Source organism: Rhinatrema bivittatum, chromosome 5 (assembly GCF_901001135.1).
Source record: "Rhinatrema bivittatum chromosome 5, aRhiBiv1.1, whole genome shotgun sequence".
NCBI classification, from domain to species: domain Eukaryota; kingdom Metazoa; phylum Chordata; class Amphibia; order Gymnophiona; family Rhinatrematidae; genus Rhinatrema; species Rhinatrema bivittatum.
Window position 1 is genome coordinate 240,700,226 of NC_042619.1, and position 21,333 is coordinate 240,721,558.

The following is a 21,333-nucleotide window of genomic DNA, read 5'->3' on the forward strand; positions in this document are numbered from 1 at the left end:
CAGAACCAGAGGTCACGAGCTGAGGCTCCAAGGAGGAAGACTAAGAACCAATGTCAGGAAGAATTTCTTCACGGAGAGAGTGGTGGATGCCTGGAATGCCCTTCCGGAGGAAGTGGTGAAGTCCAAAACTGTGAAGCACTTCAAAGGGGCATGGGATAAATATTGTGGATCCATCAGGTCCAGAGGACGCATATAAAGAGCAGGTAGTAAAATACTGCACGGAGCGGCAGTAGCCACAGAGGCATTCACGGAGCGGGATGCCAGTGGCCAGTGGTAGGTGTCCACCTTCATGGAGCGGAAGGATGTAGGGCTGTCATCTCCCAATTAAATAAAAAACAAAAACAAAAAACAAAACAGGGATGGGATCCATCAGGTCTAGAGGACACATATAAAGAGCAGGTAGTAAAATACTGCACGGAGCGGCAGTAGCCACAGAGGCATTCACGGAGCGGGATGCCAGTGGCCAGTGGTAGGTGTCCATATAAAGAGCAGGTAGTAAAATACTGCACAGAGCGGCAGTAGCCACAGAGGCATTCACGGAGCGGGATGCCAGTGGCCAGTGGTAGGTGTCCACCTTCACGGAGCGGAAGGATGGAGGGCTGTCATCTCCCAATTAAATAAATAATAAAAAAACCCAGGGATGGGATCCATCAGTTCTAGAGGACGCATATAAAGAGCAGGTAGTAAAACACTGCATGGAGCGGCAGTAGCCACAGAGGCATTAACGGAGCGGGATGCCAGTGGCCGGTGGTAGGTGTCCACCTTCACAGAGTAGAAGGATGAAGGGCATCCATCTCCCAATTAAAAAAAGAAAAGAAAAAAAGAAAAAAAAACAGGGATGGGTTCATGGGCTTATAGGTATTACCAATTATTAGGCTTTTCAATATTTGATGATAGTTAATGTGACTTTCAAGGCATTCTTCACTTTCGGTGCATGTCCGGCATGACTCCTTGCTTCAATGACAGGGGAAAAGAAAAACTGATACTTCACACATTTCCAGCATTGCCCTCTGCTTCATGGCAGAGAGCTATGCTGCCGCTTACCCAACTAATCAGGCTTAATGTTTCACTTGGAGGCAGCTCCGGCACTGCTCTCTGCGTTGGTGGTGGGGGTGAAAGGGGAATTAGAACATAGGGTTGCTAGGAGCCAGGAGAAACAGTTAAGTGTGAGAACAGATGTGTGGGGCTTGCTGGGCAGACTGGATGGACCGGTTGGTCTTCTTCTGCCGTCATTTCTATGTTTCTATGTTTCTATGTTTATTAAAATTGTAACTTTTTGTTATTGATTAGAGCTACAAATATCACAAAATTATGGATTTTTCTGGAAGTGACACACCACCCGAGTTATGCTCGTTTTTTTTTTTTTTATGAATTTTGACACCCTGAGCTCAAAAGGTTGGCCATCACTGCCCTAGTATGTGGTGAAGTCCCAGGAGGTGTGTCACAGAGCCAGCAGAAGGCCGCTCTTTCCTCAGCAGTCTGGGCGGAAGTTGGCTGATTTTTTTCTTTATTGGTTATGACAGGAAGCTGCTTTTGCTTCCTTCACTTCTTGGCCCAGTGGGAGGTTGTTCCCTTCTCTTTCACCCACATCAGAGCAAGTTATCACCAACTCCTGTTCATATGGGCCCAACAGGACACCAACTTCATCTTCCTCTTCCTGGCTTGGCAGTGAGGCTGCCGATGCTCTCTTCACCTCATGGGGCCTAGACATGAAAGCAGGAGCATGAGGGAGAGAGATGCCTGCTCTATAGATCTGTTGCTGCTGCCTCATCTTCTTCCTCTCCTCAATGCTTCTTGCCCTCATCTGCTGCTGGTAAAGTGGGAAGGCGTCTCTGGATTGGACTGAAGGCGTCTATGCTGGCTGGGAGCTAGGAGGAGGGGGAAATGTGCTGGGCAGGAAGGCCTTGGGAGATAGGGAGACGGGAGTCTGCTGGGTAGGAAGGTGTGGGAGAGAGGAGACTGGGGTTGCTGTGTAGGGAGAGGTGGAGAAAGAAGGGGCTGAGGGCTGCTGGGCATGGAGGAGAGATGGAAGTGGAGAGAGAGGAGGTGGACCTGCTGGGTTGGGGGAGAGGGGAGTTCAGGGGATGCTGAGCAGGATGGTGGGGGGAGAGGATGTCAGAGGTAAGCTGGGTAGGGAAGGGGAGAGGGACGGGCAGGGGAAACAGGCGGCACAGAGAAGAGGATGCAGGAGTTGGGGGTGTCAGAAATGTTGGACAGGTTACAAGCATGTGACGGGATGACTGAGTAGTTGGGAGAAGTGAGGGGTGATGGGGGCATGGAGGGGAGTGACTGGGTACAAGGGCCACTCTGTGTCAGTTTTGAGAATGTGCATTTCTTCTCTCTTTGAACTTTGCTTACTGTAGGAGGAAATATATTTCTGTTTCTAGTTCTCCAGTTTTGCACTACATGCAGAAGATCTTGGTGTTTCCATTCCAGGTTTTGTTTCCGCATTTGTAATTTGTGGTATTTTATTCTATATTAGATGAAGGTAGGTCTGTCTGTATTCTGTATGTGTGTGACTGCGGTGTAGCTTGTAGGGATTTGTATCAGTCTTATTTGTTGTATTTTCTCCATATGATATTATTGTACTGGTGGTGAACTGCTGCCTTTTCATGGGTAGGGCTATTGCTGTTTCATTTCTTGGAGTTAGTGCTGCTGAGGTATTATGGCAGGTTTGATAGACATGTACAGAGTGGGGTTTGTTTGTATTATTTTACAATGCACCTGGCAGTAGAGGGAGTTTGTGATGCTGTTATTAAGATGACACCAGAATCAGAATATCTTTTTGTATGAGTTGTACGAGAAATGTCTTAGTTCTGCTCTGTACTCGTTGTTATGAAGAGGGAGATCCTGTGGATGCAGAGTATATTTAGTCCCCTGATGGTCATGTGTTCAGTGCGTCACATTTGTGAATGTCATTTCTCAGATGTATCCTGATAGAAAAAAGGTTGAGAACCACTGATTTAGAATGTAGGTACTTATATCTAATGGTATATATGAGTAGGGATGTGTTTTATATGAAATTTATATACAGTTTGGTATTTGTGTTGAGATTTTAATTTTGGTTTTTATATGATAAGAATAAAGATGTAAATTGCTGTAAATATAGAAAATGTTATGATCCCTTTATGGTTTGCTTATAAGGATGGCTTAGAGTTAAGTAGGATAAAATTTCTGCACAAACAGACTGCGCTCTTGATTCTCTATAGATAGACATTTTATGCATGATGTGGAAGAGTACAGTAGTGAGCATACAGTACTGTCCATCTGATCAGGATAGTGAAACAGACTGTGAAATGCTAACAAAGATTAGACAAACTACTAAAATTGGAGATGCAGTAATAATGGGAGATTTCAATTAGCATCAAACCAAAAGAACAGCGAAGCAAAACCTTGCACATAAGCAAGTCACCAAATACAGTAGTGCAAGCACAAGTCTTTAAATTCCACCAGTGTTTCAAAATCAATTGTTTATTCACACAATATATGGTTGATCGTGGGCAACTCCACAGGTATCAACATTCATTTGTATAAGTCCCCCGACACGGTCCTGTGTTTCGCTGTGGCTTTTAAATGAGTCATGGAGCTCCATGGCTCATTTAAAAGCCACGGGACCATGTCGGGGGACTTCTACAAATGAATGTTGATACCTGTGGAGTTGCCCACGATCAACCATATATTGTGTGAATAAACAATTGATTTTGAAACACTGGTGGAATTTAAAGACTTGTGCTTGCACTACTGTATTTGGAGATTTCAATTAGCCTAATATTGATTTCCTAAATGTCCCGTCCAGACATGCTAGGGAGGTGAAGTCCCAGGATGCCATAGATGATGACTTCTTTGAGCAGCCGGGCCTGGAACAATAAAAGGAGCAACTGCTTTCAGATTAAGTTCTCAGCAGAATGCAGGACCTGGTGCAAGGGGTAACTGTGGTGGTGCCACTTAGCAGTAGTAATCATAAGGCAATTCATTTTGACATAATTGCAGGAAGAGAATAATAAAAATATTGCAGTAGAATTTAACTTTATTAAGGGAAACTGTGGCGAAATGAGAGAGAAGGAAATTAAAGGAGCTGTTGCATGGGTAACACACCTGCATGCCTTCCGAAAACTTAATATAAATCACACCACAAATCAGAGGTCCTAAAGTCAATCTCCACATTTAATTATCATTTATTAACAAGATATTTCTTATAAATACATTCAATATGGCTGCTCTTTATGTTACCTCCTCGGACCCTTACCTGAACACTCTAAAATCACACTCATGCTTTACCCTTAAATACCTTCATTCATACCATACACATCGCATTCATTCCCCACTCATATATAATGTATGTATTTCAATTATGTAACTACATGAGATATAGAGTTGTTATGAAATTTATTGTATGAAATGATACAATACCATGTAATGGACCCATTCTGTATGAACATGTATACCAGATTTTAAAAGAAACTACGTCCCTGAAGAAGCCCTAGGCATTAGGGCGAAATGAGGCTCTCGGACAAGATTAATTTTCAGCAGGACTTAACTAATTCATAGTAGTATAAGAGTAATTAACATCATAAGTTTAAAAGTATATGGGGTTCAAGTGTGTCAAATAAGGATTAAAAAATGATGTATTTAGCATTGGATGCAGAGGAATTTCTAGCACGTTATATATTTTATGTATAGAATGAGTGGGGAATGAATGCGATGTGTATGGTATGAATGAAGGTATTTAAGGGTAAAGCATGAGTGTGATTTTAGAGTGTTCAGGTAAGGGTCCGAGGAGGTAACATAAAGAACAGCCATATCGAATGTATTTATAAGAAATATCTTGTTAACAAATGATAATTAAATGTAGAGATTGACTTTAGGACCTCTGATTTGTGGTGTGATTTAAAACTGCATGAGGGCATAGAATTGTTTGAAAATCCCATCTTGGAAACCTAGATACGATATATTTCACAAGTTTAGAAAGGTCACAAGAAGACCAAATGACTGCCGCCATCAATAAATGGTTCTGTGAAAGCCAAAAAAGACATCCTTTGCATAAAGAAAAAAAGGTCCTGATAAGGAAACTAGAAAAGAGCATCAGTACTAATAAAATAGATGTAAATTTTTATTTATTTACATTTATATTCTGCCTTTTGACACTTCAAAGCAGATGAGCTATTCCCTATCCCCAGGGGGCTTGCAATCTAACTAGGAAATGCATCAAGCCGCGATAAGGCCCTATTGCGCGTTAGACGACATATCACGTGAAATACGTGATTTGCATGGCTCTGCCCAGATTCCCTTCCTTATTACAATGAGCTGCTTTGCATGCATGAATTTTGCAAGCTTTGCATCCATGAATTTTGCAACTTTTTAACATCATCTCTCAGGATTCTGTATTGTACCACAGGATCCCTGGGACCCTTATGTGGAGCTCCAGTAGTAGATTTCCAAGGCTCCTGCAATAGATTTAAAAGGCCATACAAATAAAATAAAATTACCCATGCCAATAAGAAAAAAATGGAGCGGAGGTCAAGGCTTCACCCCCTTGTTCACCACTGGACCACCACTCAAAACTGAAAAATGTAAAAAAAAAAAAAAGCATGACAGTGCCCCTCCCCCAAGCCCTTAGAAAATGAATAAAGTCCCCCCACTCAAAGTTTCAAACAAAATTGTAAGGGGCTTAGTGCTCCCATCCCCCAAATGTATCAAAAAGCATTGGGTTTGTTCCATACATGATTGTATGTATTGTTCATTGCTTTAATAAAAGTAAATTACAAAAATAAAAAGCATTGGGGTTCAGTGGCACCCACTCTTTTTTCCCCCCCCGGCACTCCCAAACCTTAAAACACATAAAAGGATCCTATGATGGGGTCCGGTCGGTGCCATTTTACAAAATGGGGCTAACCTGACCTTGCTCCAGTTACTTCCTCTTTGAAGTCCCTTTCCCAATTGTTTAAACAGGACAACTTTTGCACCTGGAAGGAATTTCAATAGTGGCAAGTACGTTTTCTTAATAAGTCACCGAAAAGTAGGTTAAGTAAATGTTAATGAGCGTTACAGTGGGCTAAGGATAGTGTTTCTATAAGTGGGGTTAAAGTGGGAGAGAAAGAGTTGACTCAAGAAGCCCTAGAACAGTGGTTCTCAACCCTGTCCTGGGGACCCCCCCAGCCAGTCGGGTTTTCAGGATATCCACAATGAATATGCATGAGAGAAAATTTGCATACACTGCCTCAATAACATGCAAATTTTCTCTCATGCATATTCATTGTGGATATCCTGAAAACCCAACTGGCTGGGGGGGGGGGGGGTCCCCAGGACAGGGTTGAGAACCATTGCCCTAGAAGAAGAATCAGATCTTATTTGGCATGATTTTTGGAAATGCTCCCGCTCTCTTGATATGATTGAACAGCAGTACGAAATACTCAGGTATACTTATTATGTGCCCACACGTTTAATAATGATGAATAGGGCTAACTCTGACCTTTTGTTGGAGGGTGTGTGGCAACAGGGCACTTTTTCATATTTTGTATTTCTGTCCAGTACTTAGAATATCATCCCAATATATCTTATCAAGCAGTCTGGTCGATGTTTAATGTGTGGATTCCTGATGACCCCAGGGTTTATATATTTTTCTTTAGTTTCCCAATCAAAATAATCTGATTGATTTGTTTGGTTGGGTGACTAAAGAACTGGATCAAGGAAGAGTGCTTGATGTGATCTACTTGGATTTCAGCAAAGCTTTTGATACAGTCCCCCATAGGAGGCTTGGGAATGAGCACCAAGGTGCTGGCCTGGATTACAAACTGGTTATCAGACAGAAGACAGTTTGTGATAGTAATGGAACCTACTCTGAGGAGAGAGCGGTGTTAAGTGGAGTGCCACAGGAATCTGTGTTGGGACCAGTTCTGTTCAATATCCTGGTGAGCAACATTGCGGAAGGGATAGAAGGTAAAATTTGTCTATTTGCGGATGATACTAAGATCTGCAACAGAGTGGACACGCCTGAAGGAGTAGAGAGAATGAAGTGTGATTTAAGAAAGCTTGAAAACTGGTTAAAGATACAGCAGCTGAGATTCAATGCCAAGAAGTACAGAGTCATGCATCTGGGGGGCAGTAATCCAAAAGAGCCATATGTGATGGGGGGTGAAGGGCTGTTGTGCACGGAGCATGAGAGGGACCTTGGGATGATCGTTTCACTGTCTTCAGATTGCTAGACACTCTGTGACAAGGCGATAGCTAAAGCCAGCAGAATGCTGGGCTGTACTGAGAGAGGAATAACCAGTAAGAAAAAAGAAGTGATAATCCCCTTGTACAGGTCATTGGTGAGGCCTCACCTGGAGTACTATGTTCAGTCCTGGAGACTGTATCTCCAAAGGGACAGAGACAGGATGGAGGCGGTCCAGAGACGGGCGACCAAAATGGTTGGGGGGGGTCTCCATCAAATGACTTATGAGGAGAGGTTGAAGGACCTAAATATGTATACCCTGGAGGAGAGGAGGTGTAGGGGAGATATGATAGAGACCTACAGATACCTGAAATGTTTTAATGATGCACAATCAACAAACCTTTTCCGTTGGAATGAAATCAGTAGAGCGAGGGGTTACGATATGAAACTCCAGGGAGGATGACTCAGAACCAGTGTCAAGAAATATTTCTTCAGGGAGGGGTGATGGATGCCTGGATTGCCCTCCCAGAGGAGGTGGTGAAAGATTTCAAAGGGGCATTGGATAAACACTGTGGATCCCTAAAGACTAGAGGATAGAAATGAAGAAATGATTGATTACATGGGGGTAACTTGCTGGTACTCAGATCGAGAGTAAACCTTTCTCCTCTCATCCATTAGTATCCATGAAAGATTTATAGCAGATAAAACTTCCAGTCACAAACCATCTGTTCCATGGAATCTAACCGTGCTCCTAGTGTAACTCATTAAACCGCCTTTTGAACCATTGGAGTCTGCTTCTCTAAAGCTCCTAACATGGAAAGTACTGTTCCTGGTAGCAATGAGATCAGTTGGAAGGGTTAGTGAACTTTAACCTCTAATTCATTACTCATTTTACATGTAATTCTTCCACAATAGAGTAGTGCTCTGCATCTATTCAAAGCTCCTATCAAAAGTATCAACTTTCCAAATTAACTAAACCATCGTATTCCCTATGTTCTTCCTGAGGCCACATGCACATGAAGGTGACATGTTGGACTGTAAGAGGGCAGTAGCTTATAACAAAAGGACTTGGCTACATCAACAGGCTTCAAAGATCTTTGTCTCTTTTGATCCTAATGATTAGGCATATCAGTGGCCAAACAATGTCCATTTGGCTTGCAAACTGTATTGCATATTGCTATGCTCTAGCAGGCATCCCAGATAACAGATGCTATCAGGGCTCATCAGGTGAGAGCCATGGCTGCATCAATGGCTCATCTACGCGCTGTACTTCTCAAAGACATCTGCAAAGCTGTAACTTGGTAGTCAGTACACACCTTTACTTCCTATTCCTGTCTGGACAATTTATCAAAGGATGACAGTACATTTGGACAAATAGTTTTGTGTAGCCTGTTCACCCAATAGTCCACCTTCCATGATAGGGTGCAGATTGCTTTTTCAGTAATCCACTGCAACCCTGAACTTGGGACACCCCACATGGCCTAGCCAATCCAGCTCTGCTTATTGATGGGAATAGCAAATTTGCTTACTGTAAATGGTGTTTTCTGCAGATAGGATGAATTAGCTGTGTTAAATACCTGTCTTCATCCATGGACAGTTGACTAGCTAGATTAGCTCTCAATTCGACTGAAAGGGCTCATGAGGCAACGCCCAAGCAGGAATTCCCTCACATGCTCGGTAGAGCAAAGGTTCTACTAGCTTGGCGAAAGAAGTCCATTCAGTGCCACTGGATAATGTCACCCCACGTCATAGCTAATTTATCCTGCTATCTATGGAAAAAAATGTTTATTGTAAGCAAACTTGCTGTTTTTACTAAGCATTAATGGTGTCTGAGTAATTAATACATCTTCTAGGATATCTGTATTTTCTTATTTTTGTTTTCATTCTAAAGAAGTTATTTTACATTGCAATTGGATATTGCCTCTTATATCTAGAATTCAGCAAACCATACATTGAATCATTTTCATTTATTCAGTATAAATACTATCCTATTATGGACTTATTAATGTTAGCCACTGGGCATTAACTTCACAGCCTTCACAATGTGAATATTGTATTTCAGCATTTGGATTCTATTGGCTTGGTTGTAATTTATAAATGGATTTTGCTGTCATTTTTGAAATGCAACTGAATGTGTTGAGGTATTAACAGTTTAAAAGTACATCAGTTCAAGGCAGTTTGTACATTTCAGTTAATTATAGATATGATTTTTAAGTACCCATTTTTTACATAACAGCCCATAAAGCATTCTTTGGGCATGGTCTGACTAGATGTCCTTTGAAAGACTTTGTCCTCTGTGTGGCCGATCTAAGAGCGCAGTCAGGTCTTCTCACCCCCATTATAAATATAGAATGTAGTACCCAGGATATATTCTTTCCTGATCTGATGTGGTCAAATTATAGCTCTCCATTATTTAATGATGTCTGCTGATTATTGGACATCATCTTAGGAAAGGACCTACCTTAAGTTTAATAATCCATTATAATGTACCAGAACTGAGTATAAAGCATGATCTTAATCAGGCAACAGAACAGATATTACCAGGCAGTGATGGAGCAGTCACACAGTAACTGAGTCCTGCAAAAATGACTTACAAGCCCAAGGATCCTTTAAATTCTATGCGGTAGGGCAGCTGGTGCATTTTTGCAGAGCAGAACTGACAGTGCAGATGGCAGATGGAACGCTGGCAGTATTTTCATAATCAATGGGTTTGAGTAAGGATTGTAGTGCACAACTTAAAAGCATGCTTCTCTAACATTTTGGAATTAATTGCTCAGGAACCTTTCCAATGAACACAAAATGGAAGGAACTTATTATACCTGTCCCTAAGAACCGCAGTGTCACTGTTAAAGTAAATTCTCTTTTCGTTAATCGGTACTGTGAAGGGCATAAGTTTGGTCAGCAAGGTGGACAATGATTCATCAAGCAGTGTGTGTGTGTGTGTCTGCGTGCATATAGGATATAATAACCCATGTTGTAGTTACACGATGTTAGGTTCCATATTAGGAGCTACCACCCAAGAAATTGATCTAGGCATCATAGTGGATGACACATTGAAATTGTTGGCTCAGTGTGCTGCGGCTGTCAAAAAAGCAAACAGAATGGTAGGAATTATTAGGAAGGGAATGGTTAATAAAACAGAAAATGTCATAATGCCTCTGTATCCCTCCATGGTGAGACCGCACCTTGAATACTGTGTACAGTTCTGGTCGCCACATCTCAAAAAAGATATAGTTGCGATGGAGAAGATACAGAGAAGGGCAACCAAAATGATAAAGGGGATGGAACAGCTTCCCTTTGAGGAAAGGCTGAAGAGATTAGGGCTGTTCAGCTTGGAGAAGAGAAGGCTGAGGGGGGATATGATAGAGGTCTTTAAGATCATGAGAGGTCTTGAACGAGTAGATGTGAATCGGTTATTTACACTTTCGGGTAATAGAAGGACTAGGGGGCATTCCATGAAGTTATCAAGTAGCACATTTAAGATTAATCGGAGAAAATTCTTTTTCACTCAACGCACAATTAACCTCTAGAATTTGTTGCCAGAGGATATAGTTAGGACAGTTAGTGTAGCTGGGTTTAGAAAAGGTTTTGATAAGTTCCTGGAGGGGAAATCCATTAACTGCTATTAATCAAGTTGTCTTAGGGAATAGCCACTGCTATTAATTGTAACAGTAGCATGGGATCTACTTAATGTTTGGGTAATTGCCAGGTACTTGTAACCTGGATTGGCCACTGTTGGAAACAGGATGCTGGGCTTGATGGACCCTTGGTCTGACCCAGTATGCAGCTTCTTATGTTCTTAGTTTCCTGACTTAGGGCCCAGTTTGTCAGGAAGGCCTTGCTGAATTAGCCAAGACTGATGGAACTATGCTTTCCCTTCTGACAAATTCTGGGTGATGTTTGATACGTTGTCGTTACCATGGCTTGGATGATTTAATCAAAACTCAGGACAAATTCTAGTTTATATACTTAGCACGTTTTCATTCCAAATTTCCCAAAAACGTTTATTGAGCACTAAGCAAAGAGAATTCTGTACCCAGGCCAGATTTTCTGCCCCTGGGGGTAGATATTCAGAAATACACCGATCTCCCCCCTTCCCCTCCCGACTTTGACTTGTCGATGGCTGGCAGCTCCAGCACAGCATTCTTTCCTTTTGGTCGTAGCAGCTCCAGCAAAGCACCCCACTCTCTTTGTCTTCTCCCACCCTTTTATCCAGCATTTCCCTCTTTCACTTCCCACCCTCTCTTCTCCCTGCATCCTCCTCTTTCTCCCTCACCATTCCTTGTCCAGCAGCACCCACTTCTCTACCACCTATCCCTTGCTTAGCAGTTTCATCCTCCTCTCTCCTCTTTGACTCCTGCCTAGCATCAGCTCCCTCTCCCACAGCAGCCTCCTCTCTTGCTGCCTATGATCCTTCAGCTGCTAGGGGGTCACTGAGTACAGGTTTGGGAACCACTGCCTTCGGTCCTTCAGCCATGCACATCCCAATTGACTTTGAGGTCCATAGGCATCCCCTGAGATTCTGATAATTAAACTCGTATGCTGCATAGAAAGAAAGCACACAAAAAGTTCAATACATTAGTCAGCCATTTTGGAGCATGCACAAAGGGTGCTATCTTCAGTCTGGGGGAGGGGGAGAGAATGTTGGGACTGGGCTGGGGAAAATGGCAGGGGGGGCACAAGGAGACGATGCTGAGGAAGGTGACGGGGGGGGGGGGGGGCGGCAAGGAGAGGAAACTGGGGCCGGGCTGGGGGAGAAGAGAGGATGCTGAGGATGGGTTGGGGAAGATGGGGGGAGAGGAGAAGATGCTGGGGGAAGGTGGGAGGTGAGGAGAAAATGCTGGGGAAGGTGACTGAGGGAAGAGGGTGAGGAGATTATGTTGGGGCCAGACTGGGGAAGGCGACCGGGGAGGAGGAGGGGGGGTAGAGGAGGGCAAGGAGAGGATGCTAGGTCCAGGCTGGGGAAAGTAGGGGGGAGAGGAAAGGATGCTGGGGAAGGTGACGGGGGGGAGCAGGGTGAGGAGAGATAATGCTGGGGCCAGACTGGGGAAGGTGGCAAGGTAGGGTGGAAGAGAGGAGAGGAAGCTGGGGCCGGGCTGGGGAAGGTGATGGTGGGGGAGAGGAGAGGATGTTGGGGCCGGGCTGGGGAAGGTGGCAAGGTAGGGTGGGGGAGGGGTGGAGGAGAGGTGAGGACGCTGGGGGTCAGCCTGGGTAAGGTGGGGGAGAGGGAGGGAAAAGAATGCTGGTGCCAGGTTGGGGGTGGGGGAGAAGAGAATATTGTGGTTGAGCTTGGGGGGGGAGAGTGGATAGAGTTCTGGGGGGAAGGCCTTTTCTACCCATTATTCCATTTTTATTATTTTTTTTAACTCTTTATTTAACAATTTTCAGTTGTACAGCACACAGCAGGAGTTTGGCGACACTGTAAGGCATGGTATAGCATATATCACTGCTAGTTATTTAATGAAAACTCAGGTCAGAAATTAGTTATTTTGGGGATGAAATGGGGTTTTTTTTTTCCCCACTGGGTTCAAAGAAACAATTTGAAAATCTCTATTATATTCAACACTTTGTAGGTAATTTTCAAAGGAGTTACATGCATAAAAGCGTACTCTTGTACCAATTTTCAAAAGTCCATTTACATCAGTGAAATATATTTACAAGTTTTAAGCATGTAAATCCTTTCTGCAAATTACTTCCTTACTGTATTGTGTTTTGGTGCACCCACTAAATAAGACTTAATAAATTCTACATTGGATATTCAGGGTGCTTTCACAGAATTCAAATTTTATCTTTCTATCTTTTGTAGCATCTGCAGAAAAAGAAGCTATCAAGAACATGTATTCTAAAGTAATGGATGCATATGGAATGTTAGGTGTCTTACGGCTAAATCTTGGTAAGTGGATACTGAAAAAGCAAATGCTGTATTAGTGTTTTGTGCAAAATATGCTTAGAAATTGTCATGCGCTTGTTTGAAAATTAAAGTTGCAGGTGGCTGGCCTTATGGCCCAGGGACAGTAGGATGTATGGCCATGCAGGAGACCTAGATCTGATGCCCAGAGCCAATTATTGCTCCTTAGGCAAGTCAGGGCTGGGGATGGGAGGGAATGGAGGTCCAGCATACAACAACGATGCCTGCTGCCTGCGTTTGTGCCAATTTCTACAGAGTGCTGTGGCATGCGCATCTGTTCTAAAAGATTAACGGTGACTGGCCTATATGGGAGGGAAAACAAAATGAGGTTGGGGGGGGGGGTAGGATGGGCAACTGTGAGAGAAGCTTTATGATCCTAGGCCTCATTAGATTCTAGCTAAAACCAGAACTAGTTGTTTTAATTAATGCTTTTCTCCTGTAACAAGCAGATAGGCTCACACAGAGGTCATGTGACCAAGCGGTATGGGAGCCCATCTCGTGACCCATATATGCGACTACCATTATAAGAGAGCAGTAATTTACAGATGAATAGTTGCGCTTTATCTTCTAGCAAGTAACCTCTGTGGGAGTTGCATGTTGGTCACATGACATCATATACTACTTGACCATGTGACCTATCAGACGCCATTGAGCTGCTATTAGAGAATGACAATTACCAGTAAATATATTCATTTTATTTGTCTCAATTACCAAAGAAATTCAGGTATCCCTTCTTGTTTGATTTATATTTTATTCCTTATGAATTGTTAACACTTTGTCTACTTAGCTATTTCCACCATTTTGAGAGGTATCAACTTGGGACTCTGCTGTGCTGAGCCTCATCAGAAGCCCATGTGGTATCCTACTGATGAATATGCAGATAGCATGGACAACTGAAATGTACATGCAGCAAAGGAGAGTTTTAATGCAGGGGATATGGCCACCCCCTTAAAAAAACATTGTGGACAGTTAGTAAATAAAATATTAGGACAAAAGAGAGATTTGGTTTAAGCGAATGTAAGAATGATCCAGAATCCCATGAGAGAGCCACTTCAGCACAGGCAGCCAGTATATAAGACCTTCTTTTGACTTGCCTTGTGTTTTTAGATCCCTGTGTTTATGTTGACTGTATCCAAATCCTTCCTTTCTGTGTATACTCTGTCATCCTTAGAACTCAAGGGGCAGAGAGGCTTATTCACCTGCCTGGTCTATGAGTGCTGTCTGTCCAAAGCTTGACTCAGCTTAGCTGTACTTCCTGTAGACTTCATAATGCAACAGGAGCCGGCAAGCTGAATCTTGAACTTGGTTTTTAACCTTGTGCTCACATTTGGTGTCTACTTGGTGAAAAGAGGCTTGTTTATCCCAGGTTTTCCCTGCTGCTGGCATCTTTAAATAAATTCCCACCATTTATCGGAGAATATCAGTCCATTTTGATGCTATAATAACCAAGAAGGTAAAAAAGTTATTGTAAATGGGGAAGACTGAGCAGTTGTGATCTAGAAGTCCTAGAGCAGGGGCTCATGCCTATAATCAAAGCCTGAAATTGTCACTTGGTGACTTGTAGCTTATTAGCAGTTATAGAGATTAAAAAGAAGCTAGAAAATATGGCAAGGGTGGAAGGCAGGGCATCTCCATGGACATGACCGCCTCCAGTGCTCCCATTTCCTAAAAGATGGTGCCTCTCCTTTTGCCCTGATAGGCACTGGAATACCATTGTATCCTTCCTGCTTGTAAGTTACAGAAAAAGGAGGGGATGCTGCTATCCCTATCCCTCAGCCTATGAATGAATGAAACCCATCACTGAATATAATAAAAAGTGAATTAACTACCTTCTTTTTTTTTTTTTTTTTTTTGCTTAATGAAATCAATGCAAAAACTGCTTGAAATGATCTCAGTGGGTATATAACGTTTTACACCATGCAAAAAAAGAAACCAGCTTGTAAGTTAAGTTATTCATTCTGTCATTTGAGACTGCCCACACAAAGGGAGAAGTCCTGGCCTATGTCAGAGCCACACGGGCCCAGCAGCTTCTTGGTGGCCCCTGCTGAGATGCTGGAGCCATAAACGAGTGTAAGTCCCAAACATAGAGCACAGTAATGTTTGAATTAAAATCTCTTTCTAGTTCCGGTCTTATGTACTTCTTAAAGGAAGAGCAGAGCAAGTTTGACTCTTCTGATCGATCTCTGTCTGCCAATCATTCTGTGATGTAATGAGTTGTTTAACAAGAATATGTGGTTGTTTTGACTGTTATAAATGATTTGATCTGTGGCCCTCGTTATAAATGCTGACTTGACTTTTTTACCCTGTTGGTGTAAATGTTAAGTTTACATATCGATATTAGAAGGCAGTGAACGGATGTATCTGGCTAAATTTACACTTGTATTTATAGTCACTTGATACTCTTTGTTTCTGTTATTGATGTTTCAGTTTTTGTAAACTTCTTGTTTTGCAGGAGATACAATGTTACGTTATCTAGTGCTAGTCACAGGATGCATGTCTGTGGGCAAGATTCAGGAGTCTGAAGTTTTTCGCGTTACTACCACTGAATTTATATCATTGCGGATTGATCCTTCCGATGAAGACCGTGTATCAGAAGTCCGCAAGGTTTTGAACTCAGGCAATTTTTACTTTGCCTGGTCTGCTACTGGGGTCAGTTTAGATCTGAGTCTCAACGCCCATCGTAGTATGGAAGAGCAAACCACTGACAACAGGTTCTTCTGGTGAGTGTCTGATTAAACGGTCTTGTACTGCTTAGTGTAACCGTCCCTGGAAGGACACACAAAATGTGAAAGGGTCTGGTGCCTGTTTGGAGGCAAAGTGCTAGTCTTTCGGGAGGGTTCGCTAAGTAATAGGTCCAGCATTTGGGGTGGGGTAAGTTTGTTCTCAGCTGGACAGGGAAAACAAACCATTTATTTGATCTGATTTAAAAATGTTTTTATCCTGCTTATTACAATGGATCGTGTTAAGCAGGTTACATAAAAATAGTTCAGAACAATCAAACATAAAATACAACCACATACAACATTAACATATACAATAGAACAATAAAAAAAAATCTTAACTCCTATTCAGAACATTATAATGCAAAAGCTTGTAGAAACAGATAAGCTTTTAATTGTTTCCTAAAGCTCCCAATGTCATTAATAGCATGTAAGAGTTACAGGCAAAGAATTCCACAAACTAGGCCCATTCACTGAAAAAAGATCTGGTGCATGTTTCCTGTAAAAATGCTGTCTTGTCTATGGGAATTTACTAGTAAACTTTTATCAGCTGATCACAATGTACAACTAGGAATATAAGCATTCAAAAGATCAGCTAGCTAAGGACCATCCAATTTTAAAACTTTGTATTTGAAAAGTAAAACCTTTAAATTCGATCCGATATTTAACGGGGAGCCAATGAAGCTTCTGAATCGTTTTGACCGCTTTTTCACCTCCGTCCCCAGATACTCTCACTAGTAGATAAAATAGGGATTCATTCCATGGTATACTCAAACTAACACATTTTATTTCCTGGGGATTACCAGCCATCAAACTTTACAAAAATGTTTAACATGCACTGATTAAATCAGGAGCTGAAAGGCTTCCACAGCCAGGCTGCAACGCATCATTTTCCAAAAACAACTTATTTGAATTTGTATTACAACTATGCCTTCCAAAGAGTATATAGTACCCCCCCCCCCCCCCCCCCAAACCTTGTCTTCCCTTGTTACTACATAAATTCCTACACATGCTACCTCTTTCAAATTGCCTCCAAATAGGTTCCAGAATACCAATCACCATCCAATATAAGCTCATCATTTCTTAATACATCTGAGTCTTTGCATTATCCTGCTGGAACAACCCAGGTACATACCTTGAGACCTTGGCAGGGATTCCCCAGCTTCCCCAACTTAAGCCTCTTGCACCCTTTTCACCTCCAGATCTTCTACAAATGATGGGACCCAATGTCACTCCTTCCTTAGGACCCATGGGGAGGAACAACCACCTCAGGGATTTCTCTTCATGGGCAAAGGCCTTGCAGAGCCCTGTCCTTGAGAAGAAGTGCCCCGGGCATGCCACACTTCATGTGGGTCCCTGTAATCTCCCCAACTCCTCCTTCCAGATTGATTATATTGACCCAATAACACTCCCCCCCCCCCCCCTCCCCAAGAAGATTTCTCTTCTAAGCCCTCTTAAAGATGACACAGGAATTACAGGTCAGCTACCACTCCTCCCAGATGTGCCTATTTGCACATGCATAGTGTAATTTTACCATACATGATGCCATCTAGTGGCAATTTCATAGAATTGTCCCACCAATAGAGGTTTTTTTGTTTTGTTTTTTTTTTATTCACAACAATCAAACCTTTATCAAGTAATTTACAAAACCCCTAGTAGAAGTTAAATGAACTCCCCTATCCAGTATTCTTTTCAAGGAACATTTGAGATGCCTATCACATCAGTACTTCAGGAGCATGCATATCAATCAATAATATGCACCTATTATTTACTAAAAATGTTAGTGTGCCTTCATTATTTTAGAAAGTCTTTAAGCAGCTTTGAACTCTTAGTGGCAGACATGCTGGAACCAATGTCATAAATCACACATTAGATTTTTTTACTTTGTCAAACATGCGTGATGTCATTTGTGACATCATAAGAAAATTGGACCAGTTCAGTGAAAGTGAGGTAAGTCATAGTGGTCACTTTCTTAAAACATTTATGACTATTGTTTCAGGTAACAAAAGATGTCCATGGTGTGCATCTACCATTGATGTTTTAAATATTTTTTGATGGCGCATTTATTGGCAGGAAACACTTTTTAAAGATTGATAATGATACATCTTGCTGTGTTTGTGCCAGTTAAACATTGTTTTCTGAAGGTGTTTAGCCACACAAATTTTAAAATCAGATTCTGAGCTTAGAGGCAGCATCAGGGTTAGCAGAATAGAAATAGTGACATTTGTTTACATCTACGGTGCAGGAACAAAGAGATGCCAGCTGCTGATCAGAACAAGCCAATTCTGCGGCTTCAGTTTATACACCTTTGCTGCTGCACCATAGAAGGACAAGATTCAGACAGAGGCATCAAAGAGTCACATTTTTCCCCACTCAAAACAAAATTGTAGTTCAAGTTGCACAGCAGAGACCTAGTTGCCACTTTTGCTTTCCCATATATTTTTCCCTAATAGCTTTGTCCCAGCTGCTCTTCTTGGCAGATCTAGGATGACGAGCCTCAGACATTTCAGCAGAAGTAGGAGCATTATATGAATGCGAAGAGAATCTGCTTTCTGAAGCAGGTAGAGGTGCTGGCTAGGTTTCCAAAGGTGGCGAGTCTCTCTTCCACTCTGGTTGCTGTGAAGGTTTTCTCTTTCTTGATGTGGTAATACTAATAGTGCTGGCAGAGTCAGTGGGGGCAGGTCTGCTGCTCGTGTTTACTCGAGATGATTGCTTTGCACTAGTTACTGAAAGATGAGCAAGAGTTGGGAACTGGGCCTTATAATGCATTGTAAAACATTTACTAGGGTTTTCTTCCTTTTCCAACAGGAACCAATCTCTGCATTTGCATCTGAAGCACTATGGCGTGAACTGTGATGACTGGCTGCTTCGCCTCATGTGTGGTGGCGTAGAGATTCGAACCATATATGCAGCTCACAAGCAAGCAAAAGCCTGCCTTATTTCCCGCCTGAGCTGTGAAAGAGCAGGGACCAGGTTTAATGTGCGAGGCACAAATGATGATGGGCAAGCTGCTAACTTTGTAGAAACTGAACAGGTATTTGACACCTTACTTCATTGTATGTTTTTCTATACTTCTACATGTGTCCTTAAAAAAAAGAAGTAAAAACAAAATGTTACACAGGAGAGCTGTACATTTCTTAAAACTTTCTTTACAAGGGAAGTCTCGCAATATATTTTTTGGATAATTTCTAAACTGGATCTCTTAAATCACTCCTGGTTCAATTACAGATAGATCTTGATATATCATTGGGCTGATATTGATAATTAGTTCACTTTTATGAGTTCATAGTTTTTAAATTTTTTTTGGGGCCTTACAGTTTCTTTTCACTCCCTTTGGGCTTCCAGCTCCATCGTAAACAGACTCTGGTGGGCTTGGGCATCTTGAGCCGTCATTCCCAACTAGCCAGGGTTTTTACTCATTTTGTAACCCGCTGACAGAGGTGCAACTGGAAGAGGAGCACGGCAGTGGCCATGCCAGCCAGAAGATAAAGGGGGAGAAAATAAATGGGTGGAGAACTGATGGGGCCGGTGGAAAAAGAGAGAAATGCTTGGGGAACTGATGGGGCCGATGGAAAGAGAGAGAGAAACGGCTGGGGAACTGATGGGGCCGATGGAAAGAGAGAGAGAAACGGCTGGGGAACTGATTGGGCCGGTGGAAAGAGAGAGAGAAACGCCAGGGGAACTGATGGGGCCGGTGGAAAGAGAGAGAAACGGCTGGGGAACTGATGGGGCTGGTGGAAAGAGAGAGAGAAACGCCTGGGGAACTGATGGGGCTGGTGGAAAGAGAGAGAGAAACGGCTGGGGGACTGATGGGGCTGGTGGAAAGAGAGAGAGAAACGCCAGGGGAACTGATGGGGCCGGTGGAAAGAGAGAGAGAAACGGCTGGGGAACTGATGGGGCCGGTGGAAAGAGAGAGAGAAACGCCAGGGGAACTGATGGGGCCGGTGGAAAGAGAGAGAGAAACGGCTGGGGAACTGATGGGGCCGGTGGAAAGAGAGAGAAATGGCTGGGGAACTGATGGGGCTGGTGGAAAGAGAGAGAGGAAACGGCTGGGGAACTGATGGGGCCGGTGGAAAGAGAGAGAGAAACGCCAGGGGAACTGATGGGGCCGGTGGAAAGAGAGAGAGAAACGGCTGGGGAACTGATGGGGCCGGTGGAAAGAGAGAGAGAAACGGCTGGGGAACTGATTGGGCCGGAGCAAAGAGAGAGAGAAACGGCTGGGGAACTGATGGGGCCGGAGCAAAGAGAGAGAGAAACGGCTGGGGAACTGATTGGGCCGGAGCAAAGAGAGAGAGAAACGGCTGGGGAACTGATGGGGCCGGTGCAAAGAGAGAGAGAAACGGCTGGGGGAACTGATGGGGCCGGTGGAAAGAGAGAGAGAAACGGCTGGGGGAACTGATGGGGCCGGTGGAAAGAGAGAGAGAAACACCTGGGGAACTGATGGGGCCGGTGGAAAGAGAGAATCCAGGTAGCCTGTTGAGAGGGAGAGAGCTAGCAAGAAAAATGTACATCCAGAAAACAGTAGGAGAAATATCTGAGAAGACACTGGTGTGATGTGTGTTTCTGATTTTGCAGTGTCTATCTCTGTATTTGTGTGGTGTGGTCTTATGTCTTGGTGTGGTGAGTCTTTTGTCTGTCATTCTGTCTGGAGTGTGGGGTGATGTGTCTGTGCATTTATTCCTTTCAGCAAACAAAACTGGTTGGCTGTGTAGTTGTCTTTGGGGGGGGGGGGGGGGGGGGTGTAATAAATGAAAAAAAAAAAACCCAACCTTGCTCACCCCTGTCCTCAGGGAAGGCAGGGGAGCGTGTGGTGGTAGATATGGTAGCAGGAGGGGGAGGGAAGGAGAGGTAGGAGACAGATGCTGGGGATGGAGATAAGAGGCAGGCAGGCAGGCCACAACTTGGTGCTTTACCAGACACGGCAGTTATGATGACCCGAATCGCTGCCCAGAGACCAGCCTTGAGACTGGGAGTCCAGAGTATCCTACCCCTCCCCGAGGATACCAGGAGAAGATAATGAAGGAAGTGGGGGAGGGGGGAAAGAGAGAGCAGCCCTCTCCACTGATGCTGCCCCTACTGCCCACATACAGAAATGATGTGCCCCTTGCACATGCCCTGGGAAAAGGAAGAGCATGGATTGCAACCAGGAGACTGGTTCATGGGCTTGTGGGGCTCTTCATAGACCCCATCTGCTGCCATTGTGCTTTCCTAGCAGCTGGGCCCACATAATTGCCCCAGCAGTTTCTCCTGGTTTGGGAGAGAGATGGTACAGGGGAGAGGTGCCAAACCAGCTCCCTCTTCCCATCACTTACAGGGCCTCTCAAGCCAGAGAGCCTGGTACAGTTGTATCTTTTACACATGTCCAAAGGCAGACCTGATAGCAATAGAACACCTGTTCTCATCAAAGTATTATGATCAAGTCCTGGATTTCTAAGACCTTTTTGAATATATTCTCCAGGGCTAACAGTTCCAGGCTGCATTGGGGTGAGAGTGAAAAAGCTAGTTCATGATGATACGACACTATTAAAGGATTGATTTTACACACTTAAACA

At 43.3% G+C, this 21,333-nt stretch overlaps 1 protein-coding gene across 9 annotated transcripts in view; it reads left to right on the top strand.

The window, feature by feature from the left end:
- The window catches only part of SYNJ1 (synaptojanin 1), a 222,428-nt gene that overhangs the window by 14,722 nt on the left and 186,373 nt on the right, over positions 1-21,333 (top strand). For all 9 annotated transcript variants that reach the window (XR_003857030.1, XM_029603578.1, XM_029603579.1 and 6 more), the window contains exons 3-5: positions 12,960-13,046; positions 15,514-15,781; positions 18,590-18,815. Coding sequence is in view for 8 of the 9 variants with exons in the window: in XM_029603578.1 (XP_029459438.1) it covers positions 12,960-13,046; positions 15,514-15,781; positions 18,590-18,815 (581 nt within the window). In the remaining variant the exon portion in view is untranslated. The remainder of the gene's footprint in view (positions 1-12,959; positions 13,047-15,513; positions 15,782-18,589; positions 18,816-21,333) is intronic.